The 23556-nt window shown below is 42.7% G+C and overlaps 1 protein-coding gene across 8 annotated transcripts in view; it reads right to left on the reverse strand.

Annotated features, from left to right (window-relative positions):
• The window catches only part of FYB1 (FYN binding protein 1), a 706027-nt gene that overhangs the window by 180981 nt on the left and 501490 nt on the right, over positions 1-23556 (reverse strand). For all 8 annotated transcript variants that reach the window (XM_086960560.1, XM_086960558.1, XM_086960559.1 and 5 more), the window contains exons 5-6: positions 20088-20116; positions 3203-3246 (exon numbers count right to left, since the gene is read on the reverse strand). In XM_086960560.1, coding sequence (XP_086816686.1) covers positions 3203-3246; positions 20088-20116 — 73 coding nt within the window. The remainder of the gene's footprint in view (positions 1-3202; positions 3247-20087; positions 20117-23556) is intronic.

Here is a 23556-nt window from a genome sequence, read left to right on the forward strand (position 1 = left end):
CCCACATTTGGAACGAAAATGTATAACTATGTGTGCAGTGATCTCTGTAGTCGGGATAAAGATCTCCGAACATAAAAGATAGAAGAGGCAGAGGCATAGGACTCCGCACGTCGGTTAGTGAAAAGCATTTTGTAGTACGTTAGTAATAATACTAACATACTACATTTAAAGGAGTACAGGTCCCATTTATGTCATGGTGTTTATGAGAAAATCTATCTTTCTTGATAACAATTCCCAAAGTTTTAGCTTTTTGGACCCCAAGATTCATAGATGAGACTCGCATTAAGGGGCATATTTACAAGGTAAGTGGTGGAGTGAAGTGTTGGACTTCCTGGCTTAAAGCCTCACTCCGCCACTTCAGAAACGCAGGGCTGCACCATATTTACAAGAACATGGTGCAGCCCTGCGTTCCCCCTGCACTGAATCTACACTTAGCAGCCTAGCACCAACGCAGGCACCCCTGCACCATAGTGCAAGGGTGTCTGTGTGCAGGGAAGATTGTTTATGTGCATGAAAGTCCCCCTTCCTGCACCTAATTTTGAAATGCTGATTTGTAACTTCTATAGCACTCACAGAAGTTGCAAAATGGTATTTAAAAAAAATAAAAAGATAGTTTATGTGCATGAAGGGGAACCTTCCTGTACATGACCAATCATTGGCCTTTTGCGATTTTCATGTATGCTGCACATTGTGGTGCACATTGCACCTGTGGCGAAGGTGTTGTTGCAGACCTGTTTTCACACTAGACAGGCGGTGAAAGGTGTTTTGAGAAACATAATGTACATATGGTACGTTAACTGTGAAATGAGCATACAGTTTGTCCTGTATGCTCATGTTTACCATTACGAGATGAGGGGTTGCATATGTTATTTTCCTAGTTCTAAATTATGTTTTTATGTTTTTGTATGTTAACAATCGCAGGGTAAGATGTTTAACCTGTCGCACTATGGCACCTGTTAGCCAAAAAATAACTAATTCTTTTAAGCTATAATTTTCTAATATTTCAAATCAGACAGAAATTCTATAGGATAATTACTTGCTTACAATGAGGACGAAGGCCATCAGTTTAAGCCTATGTGCCTGGAGCAAAACGTGCCAACATTGGCTGAATATACTGCAGTTTGATGTTCCCAAGGACAGGTATAAGAGATGGGGAGGCAGAGCCTTTTCCATTTTAGGCCCGAGATGTTGGAACAGGCTTCCTCTCACTCTTCGCATGAAACAGAATCTATTGAGATTCAGGAAACAATTAATGATCTTGCTATTCATCCACTAATCATCTAAACAGCTGACATAGCCAAGCATCTGGAAAAAGGTGCCCAGAGTTTATTCGATGGGTGAAGGCGAATCCTATAAATGCCTTAATGAACATATAAATAAATACATTAAAACATAAATGAATAAAGCATCTGGCAAGGATAATCATACTGGCAAATAGACGTGAATGACTCCCAGGAAGAGCTGATGGAACCAGGAAATCTGAGGAAAATATGCCTGGTTTTTGATAGACATTGGGGAATTCATATGTTCCTCTTTAAGTGAACTCTGTAGTTTAGGGTTTTTTAATTTACGAAGCATAGGTTATCGCTATTTTATCCAGACGTTCCTATGGAGAAATCACAGCATAGTAAATGAGGTTTGCTATTGGGTGGACATTTATTTACATTTGTTTGTTTCTTTAGTCCAATATTACATACTGGTGTTGATTAACAGACATATTGAAATATCTTTTATGTGGGCCAGGAAATATTTCAGGAACTGTAACTCTGTACACCTGAGTTCGTCTTTTGGAAAAGCATTCTTTAAGGATTGAATTCTGCCAATCTCCTGAAATAGGCTTGTGAAACTTTGAATGCATGTGTTTTTTATTTTTTTATACAGCGCAAACTAGACCCAAGACATTGGGTATCAGAGCTCTTTACATGAGCACTAGTTTTGTTACAGGAGAACACATTCATTGTTGGTAGGCACTGGGAGATTAAGTGATTTGCCCAGAATCACAGGATGTTGAGCGTCGTTCCCCAGCTTCGAGGTCAACTGCTCTAGCCATAAGGCTACATCCTACATCCATTGTATTATATGGGGTACTACTATAGGATTATCCCAGCCAATAGGCAGGGGAGCACTGTACAGGGTCAACGACATAAGTGATAGGTTAGATAGCTTGTTTAGAACTGTTTATGCATTGTCTTGTGGTGCTCTTTATGGAGGTGGGTGTGCTTTAAAGATGTGTGTCTTCAACTCTCTCCTAAATCGTGGCATCGAGGTAGTACTGATGGATAAGAGGATGTTGTACCACATTCTGGTGCATAGATGAAAAAAGCCAGCTGCCATTTATTTTTTTAATTGTTTACACTTCTTAGTCTGGCTGTGGGTGCGCCGAGAACCACCAGAGATGGTGAGCTTGTCTGCACATGAGCAGTGGTGCTGATGGTGCTGGCTCTGTGAATGATGCGACTGGTTTTGAAGATGTTGCCGGTTGGAATGGGGAGCCAACAGAGTTCTATCAGAATGTGAGCTTTAAAGGTTGGTCTGCCTGCCTAAGGACTTTTGGCTCATGGAAACTGTGGCTTTGGAAATGACCTGTGTGATAATGTGAAGCCACTGATTGTGCTGGAGCGCCCCTAAACTAGAGAGCTGGAATCCAGAAAGGCGGTGCAACCTTTTGACTGTGAGGACTAGTCCTGTAGAGACGAGGTTAACAGCAGCATCTTTGGTAAGTGGACTAGGTCACTGAGAACCTGCCCCGAAGGACTTCCGTGATGTCTAAAAGAAGGTGAACATTCTTATTTGCAAACATGTTGTACCAGACGACTGTGGTAAAGCAGGGTTGCTTGTGCATTGTGCCCGATGTCCCCAGAGCCTTGCCTGGGCACTTACTCAAGTTGATCCCCAACAGAAAAGGACATTTAAGCAGAGAAACAAGAATCAGTCAGTGTAGGTACTGGCAATGCCATCGTGAACTGCGTGTTCAGTACTGTCAGAGTTGGACACGAAGCCCAAAGCAACCCCGGAATAATGACACACACAACTATAGGATAACTTTTGATGCAATCAGTAGTGCACAGATAGTGCAGTTGTCTATCCCTTAATCATGATATAAATGGGGCTAAATGTAATTAAAAGTAGATAATGTACACGTGTACCTATATAAGCAAGCACAGACACATAACATACACACATGGATGAACATAAGGCTTACCCTTCATCTATCCCTTCATAAATTTCGTCATCCTGATCTCCACTCTAGGAAAATAAAACAAAATAAAATAATTCATTTTCGATTCTTTGTCCCGGAAAATACAGATAGGAACTGAAATGACACACCACACATTAGTAAGTGATCATGGTGCACAGCAAATCGTGGGGATTGCAAGGAGCACTTGAATGCCTCCACTGACACAGAAAACAATGTTTGCAATTGGAGTGGTGAAAAATATTTAGAACAGATGAATTTAAGTTCTTGAGCCACAAACGTTGAAATTCAGACCAGTGCCAGACTCTGCAGCAGATGCAACCTACTCTCTCCGCGTTGACTAACCACTCTACCTCTCTATGACAAGTGACTCTCATCCAGGCTAGCAATAACCGAAGAGGACCTCTGATTATTCTAGAGCTATCCATTGCCTGATTACATGTAATGACCTCCTTTATATGTCTTCCGCTTCCATCTCTCTGGCATGAGCGCTCCTCAAGTGAGGGATGGTTACCATACTGACTGAGTCACAGTATGCCCTTTTGTAGCACACTCCATTCGTTGTGGGATTTTTAAGCACTCATGTAGACCTACGCATTGCAGTCTTGCATACAGAACATGCTACGACCCAAGCGACAGAATGATGTTGAACTAGTTACTGAACGATGTAATAGATGTGTTTTTTGGCAACTGAAGTGGGGGATCATTCTTCAGCTTTGTAAGTTTTACACAGAAAGATCTCCCTCTGTGTCCAGTCAGCATACCTCAAGTAAGACCTTACACGGTGAAGCGGTGAGGAGCCCACATCCATCATGAGTCCAGACAGAGACAGATTACTCTAGCCTTGGAAGCTAGGGTAGTATGTCTCTATATCAAGGCCGACAATGCATTACCTACATCTCCTATCACCATACTATTCAGAACTCCTAAATGGACATGTCATGCAATGTTGTGGTTAGGACGATGTAGTGGTTGCAACATTTTATTCTGTGGTATATCAGATGCACTGATCTAGGGCTATCTTTCCAGTGCTGTCTTCATGGGCTGTCATAGCATGGCACAGTACCTCCCACCATTCCTTTCGAGCATGGTGCAGATCAGAATCTTTGTCACTAAATACAGATAGGACTGACTAAAAGAGTTGCCCTTCTCCTTCGGGATTTTCATTCGCTAAGTGAGCTTGCTCAGAGAATTGTGTTTACTTATATCATTCAAGTCTGTGCCAAATCTAGAATGAATTCAAGACACACCAACTTAATTTCTTTGAAAATATCGAAGAAAAGAATATCAGGGTCTAGAACGATTTAAATAAATTTGGGAAGAAGGCTTGTGGGACCTATAGATGAGAATTCTAGACATTTGAGCCCAGAGTACCTTCTTTCACCCATTTGTAGTTACATTTCATTGCTCCTAATTATGAGAAAGTGGATTATTATTTGGGGAGGATGGTAGTCCACCACAAGCAATAATGTCACCATTCTTGGAAGTTCCATTAAAGATCTCTGTAATGTATACTTGAGCTCAACCTCTATTAGCTATGGCACAGAGCAGACAGGTATAACTTAAGAAAATGTGTAAAACAATCAGAAGTACCAAAATAGTTCAAAGCAATACAGATCCCCCTCAAAATTATAAGAATAGAGAATAATTATACGAACAAAACAACACAAAAATGACAAAAATCGGGGGGGGGGGAGGAGCCAAGCAGGCATTCGAAATGGCCGCATAGTCGCTCGGCTCCGTGAGCCCCTTCGCCCCACACGTATATTCTGGCGTTTATCCTGAGCCAAGACGGCGTACTTTAATAGGAGAAGGAGAACGAGCACTTACCGTCTGCTCCTGAGGCTCCTGCGTGCGGCAGGCCCTGAGAACCGTCCCCGACTGCTCTGCGGCCCACGTGGTGATGAGACCGGGGCGTTGACCTGGCCGTGCATCCGGCCGCGACCGCAACAACAACGGCCGTTGGAGGCGGTGAGGAGCCGGCCGGAGGGTGCCGTTGACTTGAAGGACCGCTGATGGCGGTGAAGGCCCGGTCCACTTGGCGGTGACCCTTGAGGGACGGTGTGGCAAAACAGGATCGGAGGGGGCGCATGACTCCTGCCCCCTCCCCAAACTCTTTGCCCGGGCATAACCAAGGATTGCCCCCGATATTGGCGGGCGACTCCCAGGGTGCGGCAGGGGTTTTAGCCTTTTGGTGACTCTCCCCCGGGAGCCCGCCCCACAGTTTTGAGCCCCGGTGGTGCGTCCGGTGGCGCCCCGCATTGGGGCCTGGTCCCTGAGTGAGGTGGAGAGGGACGGGGCCAAATTGACTAAGATGGCGGCTGGTGCCCTCCTCTACGGTCCATGTCCATGTCGGACGGCTGTCACATGGATGGGGCCGGGATGCTTGCAACGCACGCAGGAGCCCACACCCAAGGACGTATTGGCTGCCCTAACGGATTTGCACGAGACCCTGATTTGTCATGCTCGGGACCTGGGTAGAAGAATGGCATTGCTGTCTCGCCGTCTCTAGCGGCCATGGTCCGCTTCCAAGGGACTGCCGACGAACTCGCAGCTATGTCCACGGAGGGAGTCCCAGCTCCGCCTAGGTACCGAGAGCCGCTGAAAGACCCGGTTCCTGTGACTGATCGGGCCGACATGGATCTACATGTGGGTGTCTCTTTGGGACACATGTTCAACTGGCGGCTGGAGATGAAACGCTATTTTCCATATTGGACTGTCCCAGCTATGTCGTGGCACTTGCCGGACTGTGTGACTCTCCTTTCCTGGATGGTACTACTGTGTGTGAACTCTGGGATGTTCCTGGGGTCAACGTCAATATTACCGGATCTCCGCTGTCGATACTTGGATGGGTTTGGATTGTTGTACTTTCCTAGGGCTACGCTCCGACCTGACCCGCCCAGATCGTTCGGACCTTCCGGGCTGTTCTGTAAACCGATTGACGAGTGGACTTCTGGCGGTAACATTGCCAGACAGGGTCAGGGATGATGTGGTCTACAGTCTATTGGCTTTATTGTTGACAGACGGTGCAGTGGGTATGTTTGACCGGGATTTCATCGCTGTTGTGGCCGGGACTTGATGTTCTTCTTTACTGTACTACTTCGTTTCTGGGATCTTCCTGGGAGTAGGGGTGAAGGGTGGGGTCGGGCGGCGAGACCGAGGGCCCTCCTCCGCTTATTCTTTTTCTCTCTTTTCTCTCTCTTCTATATTTCGGGTCTCTATTAGGGCGACAGGCACGCTGCTGGGGGGGGTATGCCATGGCCTTCTGCGGGTGTGCAGGGTGGGGGGTTGGGGGTTGGATGTTCGTTAGGTATTTGTTCCTATGGCCCTTTAGTCTTTCCTCTCTTTTCAGTGTTGTTGTCGCTCATGGTCTCTGCAATATGTTTCGTTTTGAGGGGTGGGGTTTAGATTCGCTACGCGCCAGGGTTGTGCCTGCATTTCTCCTGCTTTGTGTATCCTACCCCTGATATTTCCTTCGTATCTGTACTGTTTGTAGATATCCTGATTTGCGCTCAGTATTGTAGGACTGTGTGCGACTGTGCGACACCTTTTTCAGTTCCTTATTTGAAAATGAACCTCTCAAATCCTGATTTCAAGTTTGTGCATTTGATTACAAGATCTGTCCTAGTATTTTTATGACCCCGGATTTCGAGCTGCTATAACTTTTCGATATTGCTTGCTGTACTTTTGCTCTGCTTAGCGGCCGGCCGGGATGGTTGTAGGCCCATACTTGTAAATGCTTATGTTACTAATAAAGGTTAAAAAAAAAAATGACAAAAATCCAATAAGGGGAACAGGAGATATGAATTTGTAAAATGAAAATGGAGGCAAAATATGCTAAGTGCCAACCGCTGTCATCTGGTTACGCTTGACCGAGACATAGGCGCAAATTAAATCTGACCTCGATGGGGCACTGTTTTAATACGGAAACCAGGTTTGTACTGGTTGGAAGTTTTACCTTCTGACTTAGTCTTTGAATAGGAAGTCAAAAATCTTTAGCAGGGCAAGGCATCAGGCTGTGGCTGAGAAGAGCTTCGCCAGGCCAGACAGCTGCTGGAAAAGGATGGACTTGTAAAAGATATTTTACAAAGTCAAAATATGTACTTTGTATCTGTTTTGTAGGCGGAGATAATATTTTAAAATGTAATATTGTATTTTAATGCTTGTCTATGGAACAGCTAACCTTGCTACAGTGAAAATAGCTCTGGGATCGTTATCACTGAAAGGACCTGTTTAACATTAAGGGGCTCATTATGATGTCGGGCAGAATTACTTCCGCCCAACACCAACTTGGACCTGGGACCGACCGACACCCATTCGCCGGTCCTGACCACCTCATTAGGATACGACCGAACACTGTTCAGTCGCATTATTTTATTCACTATGGGAGCATGCGATATGGCCATAAATCAGCTGTAATGCATGCTCCCATAGTAAAATGGGAGGTGAGGTTTAACAGAGGGCACCATAGGTGCCCCCTCGGCTCCAACCGGAGGCAGTGCACCAAAGAGGGCTCTGCTGGGGCCCCCTGTAGTGGTCTGGTGTCTTTAGGAATGTTTAACATGTCTTCTCTTTTGGAATACTTTGTTAAGAATGCTATGATGTTCTTGGAGCGTGTGTTCCCATGGATTTGATCAGCTGTTGGTGATCGTGATCCGAGGGAACACACTGCTCCGCACCGTGGCTTAAGAAACCTGTGTTTTAAATAAAGAAGGTTTCTCACAATCTACCTGCTACTTCGTGGAGACTCTTCTTACAATATTTGGCGGCGCTGGGAGTTTCTTCTGCCACCTGCAAGTTTCTTGCTGGAACCCACTGAAGGTCACTCGTCATCCTCTTGGTAGAAATCTTTGGTGCTACCTTTTTGCTGGAACCGGACTTTGTTCGTTCTTTAATAAGACCGGTAGGAGCAAGTATTGCCTGTTTATTTAAGTCTTTGTCTTCTGGGTCGTTTTCGGCTCGAGCGGCGGCTTGCGCTGAGTCTAACGGCCGGGAGCAGTGTTCCTTTGACGTCACAGTATCGCATGTGCACAAAGGACTCTCGGAAGGGTCCAGGAAAGCGTCCTCACGCTGTTTACGTGACGGAGCGGCCATTTTGAATTGGGAAAGTGACTGCAGTTTTTTTGTCTACGCGCTGCGTAGCAAGCACCGATTTCTTCAGGATTGAATGTCCGATGGCTTCACAGCTTGTTTTCGGTGTATCACGTTGATACACACACCTGTTTTGGGCAAATTAGAGGTACAACTTAGAGTTTTTGACTCTATTTATTTTCTTTGAGTTAGTTTTTAATTTCTTTTTTCTTGGATTCTTCGTGCAACTCTTATAAGTCTTGTTTTGCATGAATCTATAACAAGATACTTGGAATCTCAAAGTTTGAATTTGCCTGCAAGACCACGTTAAAATCCAGTTTATATCATCTTTCATTTTGTTTGCAATTTTTGAGCAGTTTGAATATGGCATCAAACCAACAGCAAATTATTCAACTTACACAACCTCCTCCATTTTTGGTTAAGCCGGGTAAGCCAAATCTTATTTGGTCTGAGTGGTTTGGACTTTTCGAAAACCATATTGTGGCCATATATGCAACAGAATATTCTCCAGAAGGGAAATATGCTCTTCTTTTTGGCAGTTTGGGTTTAGCTGCTCAGCGTATTTTTCAAAGTTTACCTCCTATTCCACTTCCAGCTGGTCAGTCTGGTTCTGGGGATAGACGTTGGAATGTCTATTTGGAGGCTATAGAGAGGCTTAAAAAACAGTTTTCAGAATCACCTAACATTATGTTGGAGCGACATAAGTTTTATAAACGTAAACAAAAAGAAGAGGAGAAAGTGGAGGAATATATTTCTGCATTGAGAGTACTTGCTATAACTTGTGAATTTGGTCCAACAGTTGATGATATGATTAGGGACCAATTTGTTTTTAATTGTTCTTCACATAAAATACAAGAAAGGATTTTAAGTTGTAAAAATCCTCCTCTTTCGGAAGTAGTTGATTTGGCTCTGGACATCGAAAGGTCCACTATTTCTACTAAAGCTTTGCAAGCCTGTGCTGCTAAAGTTAATATAGTTTATCAGCAAGAAGATTCAGCTGATGAGGGGGTTCTGGCTATAGGTGGAAAGGTCAGCGAAAAGAAACAACCTACTTCATCAATGTCACTTCAAAGAAAGCCTCAAATGTTTTGCTTCAGATGTGGATCAAAATGTCACATTGGTAACTTTCCTAATTGTCCCGCTTTGAACAAGCTTTGTTCAAATTGCAAAAGGTTTGGCCGTTTTCAAAAGTTCTGTAAGGCACAAAAGAGAGTTGTTTCAAATTAGAAATGTGAACAACAATGTTGAGTCCTATTCAGAAGATTTTGATAATTTGCTGCTCATGCTGGATCATAAGGAGGATCTTTTGGAGATAAAGGGTCCTTTTTGTGAAGCATTGATTGATGGAATCCAGACTACAGTGATGGGAGATTCAGGTTCTCCGATAACAATTTTACGTGACTCTTATTGTTATGACAATTGGGGAAAGGATGTTCACTTAGCGCCCCCTGATATTAATCCAAAGGCGTTTGGAGAAAAGGACATTGACATGTTGGGGTTCTTTTTGTCAAGGGTTAAAATTCTTGAACGGTGTATTATGACTAAAGTGTATGTTGCAATTAAGGGGAAAAATATTGTGGGGTGGAAGGACCTCGCAAAAAAGGGCTTTTATTTGGTTCCAGGGGATGAGAATCCCATTAAGGTGAGGAGTTTGGAGGTCATGAGTGTGGCAAGTTCTGAAATTGACTGTAAGCACTCGCTTCAAGATTTTAAGGAAGTTTTTAAAGATCAAGTAGGGTGCATAAAGAATTTTAGTCATAGAATCAGACTGGTTCCTGTCGCTCAACCGGTCATGCATAAAGTACGTCCTGTTCCATTGAGTGCTAGGGAGGAGTTAAAAAAATGTTAAATGACCTTTGTGATCAAAAAATTATTCAACCTACAGAGTCTTCTTAATGGGTCGCCCCGATTGTCGTGGCGAGGAAGAAAACTGGGGAGATTAGGCTCTGCGCGGATTTGAGGGGGTTGAATAAAAATATCCTGATGGATTGCCATCCCCTTCCTAAGATCCACGAACTCTTGGCCAATTTGGGGGGGGCTAGGTGGTTCTCCCTTATTGATTTAAAGTCCGCCTACCACCAGATTCCTTTGAGTAAGGAGTCTCAGGAACTTACTACGTTTGTTACGCCTTTTGGTGCGTTTAAGTTCCTGAGACTCCCTTTTGGGCTGGCCTCGGCAGCAAGTATTTTTCAGAGGTTGATGGACTCTATGTTCAAGGGAATGGTGGGGGTCCAAGCTTACTTGGACGATATATATATATATTTTTTTAATGCTCATGGGGGCGCACCAAAATAGAAGTCCAAGAAAAAATAAGTAGAAAAAATGTTCTTTATTTATTTTTGTCCGTTTAAAATACACATCATCAGTAAAATATGCAACGAGTTCAGCCAACGCGTTTCACTCCCTACCAAGGAGTTTCTTCGATATTCTGATTTTTACAAAGAACCGTGATGAGCATTTAGCTCTCTTAAAAAGAGTCCTGGGCACTTTGGAGGGCAATGGAATGACAATCAGGGCTGACAAATGTAAGTTCGGTGTGAATGAACTTGATTACTTGGGGCATACAATTTCTGATAAAGGCATTAGTCCAAAGTTTTAAGTTATTAGAGCTCTAAAAGATGCTAAGCCTCCTACTGATAAAGATACTTTGCGCTCTTTCCTTGGGCTAGCTTCATACTATGCTAGGTTTGTGTGCAATTATGCTCAGATAGTTGAACCTCTTCGCTGTCTGCTTAAGAAGGGTCAAAAATGTATCTGGTCTGAGGATTTGAACAATGTTTTTGAGAGAGTAAAGATCTAGTCATTTCTGCGAAGGCACTACATGCTTTTCGGGATGATTGTCCTTCAATGAGCACTGTTGATGCTAGTTTAAATGGACTAGGTGCTGTTCTTAGTCAAAATGTAAAAGGTCATGAGCAAACTGTGGCTTTCGCATCAAGAGCTCTTAAGCCTTTTGAAAGAAATTACAGCACGATAGAACGGGAGACGCTAGCCTGTGTGTGGGCGGTGCAGAAATTTAAAATGTATATCTGGGGAAGGAAATTTCAGATTTTGACTGATCATAAGCCTCTGTCTTTCATTTTTAACAAAGTCTCAAATACCAATTCTATGTCTGCTAGGTTGACAAGATTGGTTTCAAAGCTGCAGGAGTTCAATTTTGACATAAAGCATATTCAGGGTAGTAAGAATTTCCGTGCAGATTGTCTGTCCAGGATTCTGATGGATAGGGATGATGAGGAGAATTTTGAGGAGGATGATGTTGAATGTGTGGCGATGTTGGACGCAGTGGAAGGTTGTGGTGCCCTTATTTCTGAAGAAGACTGGAGTGAAACTTCTCTGGATGATTTAGTTCTAACTAAAGTTTTGAACTGCTGTAAAGATGGTTGGCCTGATGTGAGAAATCTTTCTGGGGACTTAAAGAATTTTGCTTTGGTCGCGGATGAACTTTCTGTAAAGGATAATGTTGTTCTCAGAGGGGATAAATTTGTGCCGCCGTCTAAATTGAGGGAGGTAGTTATTAAGATGGGTCATGAAGGCCATCTTGGTGTTACCAAAACTTGTATGAAAATTAGACAGCATTATTGGTGGCCGGGGTTGGAAGCTCAAGTTAGAGGACTTATTGATGGTTGTGAAGAATGCTTGCTTTCTGATAACCACTGGAAGATTCCGAAGTTGTCACTTCATCCTACTGAATTTCCTGAGCAAGCTTGGGTTAAGGTGGGTCTGGATTTTTCCGGTCCATATTTAATTCTTCCGGAGGCGTGTAGGTATTTGATTCTGGCTGTTGACTATCATTCCAAATGGATGTATTATAAGTTTGTGGACGCGCCTAATACTGAGAATACAATCTTGTTTTTAAAACAAATTTTTGGGTTGAAGGGGCTCCTAGGTGTTTAGTCACTGATTACGGGACTCATTTTGTGTCGGAACGGATGTGTTCGTTTTTGGGGTCTCTGGATATTAAACATCTGAAAGTTGCTAAGTACTCCCGGCATCTAATGGTTTGGTGGAGCGTGGTAATAAGATTCTTAAAGAAGGGATTCAAACTGCTGTGGCGTCTGGTTTGGATGTCAGTTCATTTTTGGAAGAGAAAGTTTGGAGTTACAATGTGTCTCCACATTGCACCACTGGGGTAACTCGGGAAGAAAAGTTAATTCCCTGCTTCTTCCTTTTTGGTTGGTCGGTAAGAATGAGGTGAAAGTGCAGACTTCTGGTGTGTTGGAGAAGGTGAGGCGTAGTCAGGCTCTGATGAAAAAACGTTTTGAGGGTAAAGGGTCGATGGATGATGTTGATATTTCTGTTGGCGATTGGGTGTTATGCAAAAAACCCTTTAACGTTAAGAAAGGTGAGTCTCATTTTTATGACCCGATTCAAGTTTGTAAGGTTAGTAAAGGGGCTGTTTTCCTCAACGGTTGGTGGAATTAGAGACAGTTAGTCAAGTTGCGAAAAGATCAGGCTGAGTTAATTTAAAAAAAAAAAGAAGAGTAGTTGTTCTAATGAATTGGAATGGACTTTTTGGTTGCAGGATCAAGGTGGAAGTAATGTTGTTGCTGCTCCTGCTTCCAGTGTTAATGGCAGTGCATTTGTTGTTCCTTCTTCTAACGCAGCTGTTCCGGTGGTAAGGAATGTCGTGGGGGACAGGTCTGCTAGAAGTGGGCGCACTATTAGATTACCTGCTAGGTTTGGGGATTTTGTGACTTATTGAACTTTATTTGTTGCTTTCAGCCCTTGTATTGTTTTTTTTTTTTGTTTTTTTGTTTTATATAAAGGGGGATGTGTTGTAGTGGTCTGGTGTCTTTAGGAATGTTTAACATGTCTTCTCTTTTGGAATACTTTGTTAAGAATGCTATGATGTTCTTGGAGCGTGTGTTCCTGTGGATTCGATCAGCTGTTGGTGATCGTGATCCGACGGAACACACTGCTCCGCACCGTGGCTTAAGAAACCTGTGTTTTAAATAAAGAAGGTTTCTCACAATCTACCTGCTACTTCGTGGAGACTCTTCTTACAATACCCCCACACATGCTTTCCGACATGGTTTACATGTCGCACAGACTGGCATGGGACCCATGTGGGAAACAGTGATCGTAATCTCAAGGGCGGAAAGAACCACCCTTGAGATTACTTGCTGGCTTCCCACTGGCAGACGGGCTCTCCAAGCCTGTTGGAAGCCAGCAAGAATGACTGGCCAGTTTCCTTTCCGACTGCCTCCAACATAATGAGGCAGTTGGAAAGGAAACTGTGTGGCACCTTAAAATGCGGCTCTAAAAGCTCTGACCGCAGGTCGAAGCCTTCAAGGGCTGTATCGTAATCGGCCCCTAAATGTTTATATTTCCTACTTTGAAATACTATGGTCCTTGCTTTAAGGGCATTAAGGCCTACGTAGGGGTGACTTAAAATTATTTAAAAGGAGGGTTTTTGGTCTGTCAAAAAGAGTTATTTTGACAGGTTGAATTGGCTGTTTTAAAACTGCACAGATATGCTGGAGTGGTAACCCTGCAGTCATGTTTTGCACTGTCACTCTTGTGGTGGTACAGCAGTGCTGCAATTAACTAATGACATTTAAGTTACAGGCTCTGGGTACACTATGTACCATATACTGTCTATGATAAATATGCCAATTAGGAGTATAGATAATTGTGACATGTTTTACAGAGGTCATAGCACATGCAAGAGGACCTTGTTAGGAGAGTCCCGGAGCACAGAGAAAAAAAGCACAGCAGCATCAGACCATAACAATGGTGGTGATCAATCAAAAAGTGGTCTTTTCCTACACTAATACATAGTTAATCAGAATCCTTCCTCCCCCTGTGTGCCAGAGGGTTGTCATGAGCAGCACATTGATTCAAATGAAAATTTGCCATTCCTCATCCATGCTGTCAGTTCTACAAGTATGGCTACAGAGGGAGTCCTGTCTTACAACAGTGGATGTGGATGCTGTGAACCCTGATGGGAAGTTAAGCTTGTGCACATTTAGACAAGCCATGTAAGCCTCTAATATCTGACTTCCACAAAAAACAACCATAGATGATTTACTTCTATAACATATAAGTTTCTTTGAAATTACAGAGTAAGTTGTACACACTTCAAAATTGCTGTCCAATGGTGCAAATGAAAATCAATCCAGCTTATTTTACCACTACCTAAAAATTATATTGCATGCAAAAAATGTGTTATACCATTAAGCCATTCCTTTATATTGTTCGTGTTCTGTGTTCTGTCACCTGCTTCCCTGAGCGAGGATTCCTCTCTTGACAGTTGGTCTGACACCACTAGGAGGCAGCAGTGAGAACAGTTCTGTCATCATTTTATACATCGCTTTTTAAACTTTAAGTGAAGCGGCGTAACAAATGTACAAGAGGAGGCTGCCTCAGCTACGTGGACGGAGGTTGTATCAAGCACGTAACAGGAGGCTGTGCCAAGCACGCATTTCAAGCGCAGCAGGAAGCCATGTATAATAAGCGGCCCATGCGCTTCCAATCCAAGACGGGCCCTGAAAGCTATATCAGCCACATATTTTCAGCGAGTGCTTGCTAAAACATCAACTAGGTTTTACTGCTTGTGCCTCATGGACGACAAATGCAGAAGGAATTTTGTGTTTTCCTTTCACGTTGCAATATGGTGGCATGAAGACATCAGCAATCCAACAGCAGCACTTAGCAGTAGAGTGTGCTGGTGGGAAGAGCCACTACCAGGAAAACGAATGGCAGCACAGAGCAGCATAATAGTACTGGTGGGAGGAGCTATTACCAGGAACTTGTCATGATTCATCACACCATGTGACATTAGAGGAAAATTCCTAAGTTGAGCTCATTTAGTATAGGGCAGGATGGCAATGATAAGGGAATAAGAACTCAACCCAGACTTCTGTTTTAAATTAAGGTTCAATGTAAACTATAATTCCCAATTCTTTTTTACAGGGGTAGTGACCGGGGGCTGACTTATCTCTGAATGATATAGATCCTGGATGTTATCAAGGGGAGAAGATCGACATTTGAGGTTATTTTCTTGCCCCCATTAGGTTTCTTATGAGAGAAGTGGAGGCACAATATTCTGGGGTTGGATGCATCAATATGATTTACATATTGTTATCAACCCAAAAGCCCCTACCCAAGTTATCGTGGTGGATTATGTCAGTATTGATGATATTATAAATTATGCCAAGGAGGTTTTCAGGGATTAGTTGGGTTTATTGTGTGGATATGTGCATGATATAGTACTTAAGAAAGGAGCTGTGACTGTTAAACATAAGATGAGGAGGGTTCATGTACTCAGGATTGAAATAAAGAAAATGTCGGAAGACATGCTGAAGAAAGGCATAATTGAACCAGCAGAGCCTACTAGTTGGGTTTAACCCCTGTTTATAACGAGAAAGCTAATGGGCGCTAGCGGTTTAGCGTAGACTTGAGGAGTGTGAATCCTAATATCGTCACAGGCAGCTTTCCTTTGCCCAACATTAATGAAATGATCTTCTTTTTGAATGATGAGAAACATTTTAAAACATTTTTCAAAATTCGATCTGAAGAAAGCGTACCACCAGTTCCGTTTACATGAAAACTAAAAAAAATCACTACTTTTATCACCGTGGAATGGACATTTAAATTACCCTCTACCAACCCCCAAATCTTGTTTTGGGGGATGGTAGAGGGACATAATTGGGCTTTAAAATAAGCTTTAAGGAGGGTATCAGAAGAGGGTCTTACCTTGAGAAGGTTCAAATCCACATTCTTAGTTCAAGTAATTGAATATCTGGGTCACATCATTTAACCCCTTCCCTGCTCATGACGAGCTCAGCTCGTCATGAGGCACAGTAGAGCTGTGCTTATGACGAGCTGACCTTGTCATGAGCAATGATAAATCTTACTTTCCAGCACAGGAGGGGAAAACCACTAGCAGCCAACTGGTTACGGTGAAGGTTTTTTGTCTCCGACTCCACAGGATAAAGATCAATCATGTTCCTTCATGAGCCTCATCAAATACTATTCTAAATTTGTTGAAAATGTTGCTGAGAAAACTGGGAGATTGAAGGGTATGTTGAGAAAGGGATCTATGTTCATGTGGGGAAAGGAGCAACAAGACACTTTTGACCACAATATGGAAGAAATTTGCATTGCAGGAATTTTGGTACTGTTTGACACAAGTATGAAAACCATGCTAATTGTGGATGCCAGTGCCTCTGGTACTGGTGCTATTGTATCCCAATTACATGACAGTGGAGAAAACAGTGGCTTCTGCATCCTGTTCCTTGACTGATACAGAACATAATTAGTTAGTCATAGAACATGAGGCACTAGCTGCCGTGTGGAGTGTTGAATATATTAGGACATATTTGTTGGGTGTGAAGTTTATACTGCATACGGACCATAAGCCTTGGTCAAAGTTTTAACACCAGGGGGTCAGGCAAAGGTTTGGCAAAACTGGCAAGATTAGCCTTTAGGTTGCAAGAATATTGCTACTGTGTGGAATAAATTCAAGGGAAGACGAATGCCCAGGTGGACTGTCTATCTCATTTATCCTTAAATTGGAATGAAAATGATAAGGAAGCTGTGATAGCAAAAGAACATGAAGATGCAGTAGCCTGGATGTCAGATGTCGAAGAGTGCTGTTATGGTGCATTTACTTCAGATGATTGGAGGAAAAAAAGGACTGTGACCAGATATTGAAGGAGGTAATTGAAATGATGGTGGAAGGAGGGAGGAGAGAAAGTACTGTTACTCCCAATGTCAGGCCTTTTATCAAGATGTTGTAAGAATGAACTTAGCATAGTCAGGTTGCTGTGATGAGAAATTAAACTATTTTGCCTCCCCAAGGGTTGAGAAAAATAATTATTTGGCAAACACACAAATAGGGGAACTTGGACAACTTTAACCAAGAGGAAAGTAAAATAATTTTTGGGTGGCCTGGCATGTATGATAAGATTACAAGTTGGGTTGAGGATTGTTGTGACTGCAAAGATAGTTGAAAGAGACTTAAGGCTGGTGTGCAGACGATATTTAGTCACATTGAAAACCCGAGAAGACCCTGGAATCGTGTTTGCATGGATTTTATTGGACCATTGTATGATGTGAGAAGCAAATTGAAATATTCCCTAGTTATGGTGGATGTGCATTCGAAATGGTGTATTTGCATATTTAGGAGCGAGGTGACGACTAAGAGTAGCACATCTGTTCTAAAAGGAGTTTTTAAGGAGGAGGGTTTTCCTCTTATACTCATAACAGATATTGGCAAGCAACATACATTTCATGGCATGAGAACATTTTTGGTAAGTTATGGTTTTAAACATCGGAACAGAGCTCTTTACATCCCTCAACCCAATGGACTTGTGGAGAGGGCTAATTGCCTGGTGATTATGGCTATTTTGATGACTGTTCAGAGTGGTGTGAATGCAGAAGGTATGGTAAAGGATCTTGTGTGGGCACGTCGTACCACTGAAAATGGACTTACAAAAGTTTCTTTGTTTGAAAGTTTGAAGGGAAGGAAACTGGGCACTAAGTTATTTCCTGAGTGGTTGCAAATGTGTGAGAAGGCAGTAAAAGATGATTTTTGTGATTTGGATTCAAAGAAGGGTAACAGTGAATTAGGAGATTGGGTGAAAATCAAAAAAGGACGGGTGAGTGCTGCCTTATCCAAATTCTATGTACCTTTTAAGGTAAAGGTAGTATAAGATTGGTATATTGTTCTCGAAATTGGAGGCAAGTGGAGTAGATGTAGGGTAGCTCTGTATTAGAAGGAAGGTGAATGCTTGCATGAAAGAAATGCACCTGCAGGAGGCATCAGTGGGTTCAGGATGATGGATGCTGTAGAATTTATTGGAACTAATGGTGGTGTGGGTGAGAGACAGAGAATGGACGGAAGTGGTGATGGTCGTGGTTGTGTGTGAGGTGACAAAGATATTATGAGTTGAGGACAAAGATGTCGTAGACTACCATTGCATTTGGAGGATATAGCACAAGTGTGATGGCATCTCTTTATCCATTGTTCGGTAACTGTGTAGTTTTAGTTATATCTTCTTTTTCTTTTTCTGTTTCTATAATTTTATTTCAAATGCATTGTTTTGCTAAATTATTTTGGATCTTTGGTTGTGCCATTGCCATTCTGTTGGAGAAAGTGGGAATGTGTTATGCCTTTAATGTATTAATTTATATTGTTAGTGTTTTTTGTTCTGCCACCTGCTGCCCAGAGTGAGGATTCCACTCTTAACATTTGTTTTTTGGTTGGCAAGAGTGAACCATGCTGCGGCAAGGCTGCACTCAATAAAGCAACTATATAGTTTTACCACTCTTTCATCGGTGTCTTCACTACAACATTTTGGTCCGCCTTTAGCTGATCCCCATACACATTTTCAGTAGTGCACTTTTCCACCCAAATCTTTTCAACTGTTTATCTGTAGTTTTCTGAGGTATCCTAAATGTGTCATATTTTAATCGAAACCTACGACATTTGAGGTGAGGGCCAAAGTACAGCCACAGCATTGGAACTGTGGAGGGTGAAGAGAAGCAACAACTACTCATACACTTCCTTTATGGAAATTTTGCTACACTATTCTAATAAGAATTTAGGGAGAGAGAAATTCCCAAGAGAATGAAAGTATTTGGAAGCAAATATGTGCAATGTGTCAATAACCACTGCATGCATTATGAGACCTTTAGAGATACATTAAGTACGTTAGATAGAGGTCTATTAAGAGCCTATATGTAAGAAGTGCACTTTGATGCATTGCGAACCATTTCACAAAGCCAGAGTCTTGATTTGTGTAAAATCATTTATACAGCACTTCAAGTCCCTATGTGGAGCGATGAAGTGCATTTTCAGATGAGTAGCATGTCATAACATGAGGGAGTGCATGGTTTGGTTGAGAGTGTATGTACTGTGATCCTAGTTGGGAGGCTTTTCGCTTTCATGCATGAGTGATCAGACAGGTGCGTTATCTTGTCTTGAGGGGCAGTGCTTATCAGTGTGAAGGGGAGGTGTGCAAGGTAGACAAACACATTATAAATGTAGTCAGGACGGTGACATACAGGCAGCTATACAGTACTGGCCTAGCTATAGGGACAGCAGGGTGCTGAGTGTGTGGTTAGCAGAGAAGGGGAATAATCAGAGCAGGCCCACTGATACACATCACAACATGTCCACGGCAGAAATGGTGTGAAATGGGTCAAATGATTACAAATGGGTAAGGATAGGAGTTGGTGACTTGAGAAGTAGCCATGCACCTTTTCCCAAAGGCAGGGATGCTGCCAACTGCTATACAAATACACCTCATGAATTAGGAAAGAATTGGAAGAGTAATAAGGAATGCGGGTTGGCAACCTGAGGAGAACCCACACAACGTTTAAAAGGAACATGTTCCACCTACCCCAGCTAGGCTAAAGGAAACCCACATTTTAAGCAGGGGTTTGCATCCAAAGCTCCTCTCCTGCAGGTTCCCAAAGAAGAACAAGCACCAGTCAGGCAATCCAGTCAGATCATGGCTTGGATCATAGCTAGGCTGACACCCTGCACATGTGAGGGTGAACAATAAAGCTCTTGGTAGGTTCCCCCCTGACTGAGCAAGAGTGAAATGGCCTGCACTGTGTTACCCGCTGACTCTCACTGCTCCATGAGAGTAGCTCCATTGTGAGATCCTAGAAACACTTGCAGTTGTAGTTTACTTGAGGGGGTAACCTGCTGTCCTTCTAGAATTTCTGCCCAGACAACTTCCATATTTGGAACTTAACTTTAACTTCAGCAAAGTTTACACTTTTTGTATTTACATTTTGTTTGATTTATTACCATTAGAGAAAAAAACAAAAAATAACTTACTACATCTCCAGTGCTGTTGAATGAGTTACCTAAAAAAAGACAAAACACAGAATGAACAAATTTGAGTGCACCATCACCCTATGTTACCAGCAGCACTACAGTAAGTCTCTTCCTGGCCTGTAGCAACACTTTATTGTTGTGTCGCCATCTATCTTTTACAAGGAAGTCACCACAGAATTTAACACTAATTGTTATTATCAGATGTTTAAAGTTTCTGAATGTTTTCTCAAAACACTCTTGATTACCTTCATTTTGCCTGCTATGATAATTGGAGGTGATGTATGAATAAGCTAGAAGTTTGCTGCTGTTGTACGCCCTGACTTGTGGATACATGGAGAACTTTAATATCTAGGACCTCATTTATGAGGCCTTGCGTCACCGATGCGCTTCCGATGCGTCACTTTTTGTGATGCATCGGCGGAGTAACACATGCCTCCTGTTGCGCACTATTTACAAAGTGTTGCGTGTTAATCTAGGTTCCTGATCGATACTGTGACCTTATGCCCCTATTCGGCTATAAATCCCTTTATTCCCTATATTGGCATAACCGTTCAAGTGCGATTTTCTGAAAAGTCATCTCTGGCCTCACACGAACAAAGCCACATTCCAGCATGACTCTCTGCTCCTTCCTTTGCGACCAATTAGTGCAATGACAGAGCAGCAGTCACTATCTGATATTCCTAGATAACACTCCGAGTTCTTCAACAAGATAAAAACTTAGCAAAACTGGAAATCCCCGCTTGCTATGTTTTGATTAGTAATGGAACTCTAATGAGCAACTGATAACTATCACTTCCTAGTGACATCTTTAATTGACGTCTTATGTCCAGCAAACTTGCGTCAAACCCGGCACCTGTCAGGTATAAATATTACCAACGTTGCCTTAAGCAATGTTCGTTGCCTGTTGCTGATGCCAGCTGCCTGCATGACCCTGTGTTGGTAAATCTAGCACTCTGTCGCTGCAGCCTGCTATCCTGTGGTGGTGAAGCTGCTGATTACCATTATCGCCGCCAAAGCGCGACCTATGGTGCAGTACGCTTAAGGAGCTGAACAGCCGTCCTCTGCGAAGACATCCAGCAGATTCCAGCTGCCCGCGGACGCTGTCCCCCCTCCTTCCTCGACGCGCTGAAGAGAGCCGCTGCCTTTCTCGTGCAGAGAAATCCAGCTACAGCGTTTCCGGTTTACCCTCGCAGGTGACTGGGATATCGAGAGAGACCCCTGAAGGAGATACCAATCCTCCATCATTCTATTCAGAGGTATGGTGTTGACTAAACCCTTAGACGAGAATTCTTGAAACAAACCTTGGTAAAACCAACTTAACTTAAGCTACTTACTTACTCCCCTTTTCACGTGTTAGGCTTAGGTCAGGCACACTGGGGTAGGCTTAGTTAGAAGCACCAGTTGAGTATGTTAGCCTAATGTATATATGACTGTATATATGTTTTATTACTTTTAAACCATTGTATGGCTAAGAAACCATATCAATGCTTTTACAGTTCTATTTCGCAATACTTATCTTACTGTACGTACTTTTTATAATAACAATTATAGCAATTGTGGCAATACATTTCTCTTGTACGAGAAGAAAGACTGTTCAATAAATGTTAACCTTTATTGATACACGCCCGTCTCTCTATTCTCTACATCTCGTGAAAGTAAACTGCACTAGACTGACTGAGTGAAATACATGTCTATTGTTTCACACGACCCTAGAGATTGACTCTTGATCTGAGGAGCAAAGTTGTCATGTTGCACGGTTGTTGGAAAACTGAATCCCTTCTTGTCTGTGCCAAGGAAGCTGATCACTTCCTATGCAGAGAAGAAAGTTTCCAGTGACCTCTGAGCTAGTTGGTAACACAACCCAATTAAGTTTAGCATAGTCAGTGGAGGCCTGGAATATGAGCAGTTCCACGTCGATACTACTGTTTATGTTATTCCAATGTGCAGGGCCTAGTGGGAAACTAGGAACTACACTACATGGCGCCCAACGTTTGGTAAGGCGATAAACTAACGCAAGACAGTAGAGTAACTCAGTCGTGCATATTTCACACAGACCCCTTTCTCCCGTAAATACTCCAATAGACGTCTGGAGTGGGTGAATGGTTAAAATCCGCCCGACCTTAGTAGGAAGAGATTCCTATGTAAAGTTCTGGTTTATTCAACGTTGAAGGATACAGTGTTCCAAAATATTGTGCACCTAATCTTTGTCTCCTTGGAGACCTACTCTGCAAAGCCTGCATTTATAAAAAAATGACAGACAGTGAAGAAGAAAGGGAAGCAGTTAGACTTGCAGCCCAACTAATAGAGGAAGACTCGAGTCTCCTAGAAGCAGACCCGGATGCTATTATCATCCCGGTTCACTTAAGAAAATCTATAACTTTAAAACTTATAGAAAACGGACTGACACCTCAAGGTGGTACAGTAATTTTCGTGATAGAGGCTCACGAGTATCGGCAGACAGAGGTATTCTATTCATGGATAAACTTTCCAGCGGCAAACGCTAGAACACAAGAGTTTCACTATTACAAAATAGAGGAACCTCCGGGAGAGTACGCTCCTTTCGAGGAGATTGAAATCCCACTTAAATTTCAAGAGCACCTGCTCTGGTTTAATGGCGCCCTAAAACACAATAATCACATAACTAGGCTCGGTCCTCTAGGTAGACCAGGAGCCACGTGGCCGGTTCTAGCCAGCTACACACCACATCCTGACATTGCAAGAATGTCTAAGGAAGAGCTGTTAGTACAGCTAAACACATTAATAAAAATACATAGGCAATTAGTCCAATATGTAATGCGGACTGCAACAGTCCAGCCAGCTGTTAATTCACACCAGCTGACCCCTCATCAGGGGAACACAAATAAAATTACACCACAGAACATACAGTCATGTCTTGGTAAAACACCCGTAAAACGGGAACAAATTCCTTTCTGGTTAGCACAGAAAATCACTCAAATAGAGGCAGTATTTCCTGATACTACCCCTATTGAGAAACACAGAATCTTGACCATCTGCCTTCCTATGGGAATCGCACCACACGTGGAGGACTGTGACACTTGGGGTACAGTTTTTGCTTCCATTTACACAAAAACACATGGTGTTCCGTCTATGGCGGTAATACCAGAAGTGCTAAAACAGATTCAAAATGAATTCGGTCCAGAGCCCGCTTTAAATCTAGGTATGAAATTACTGAAAGACTTCAAGCAGGTCACGGCTATATTATTAGCCAACATAAAGGGAGAAGCAGCATCTGTGGCGATTCGCCAGAAGTTGAAGGAAACAGATATAAAAGATCCTGTTGAGCTTGCAAAAATCATAGAAAAATGCTATGAAGAATTAGGTAGAGACAGCTTGGGTGGGAAACCAGTAAAACCCCAACTGCTCGAAAGCCCTGAAAAATTATTTATTAAAAATAATTTAAACACTCCTAAAAAGAACTGGGATGGAAATAAACAATCCACTCCCAAGG

Source organism: Lissotriton vulgaris, chromosome 3_1 (genome assembly GCF_964263255.1).
Source record: "Lissotriton vulgaris chromosome 3_1, aLisVul1.2, whole genome shotgun sequence".
In the NCBI taxonomy this organism is placed as follows: Eukaryota; Metazoa; Chordata; class Amphibia; order Caudata; family Salamandridae; genus Lissotriton; species Lissotriton vulgaris.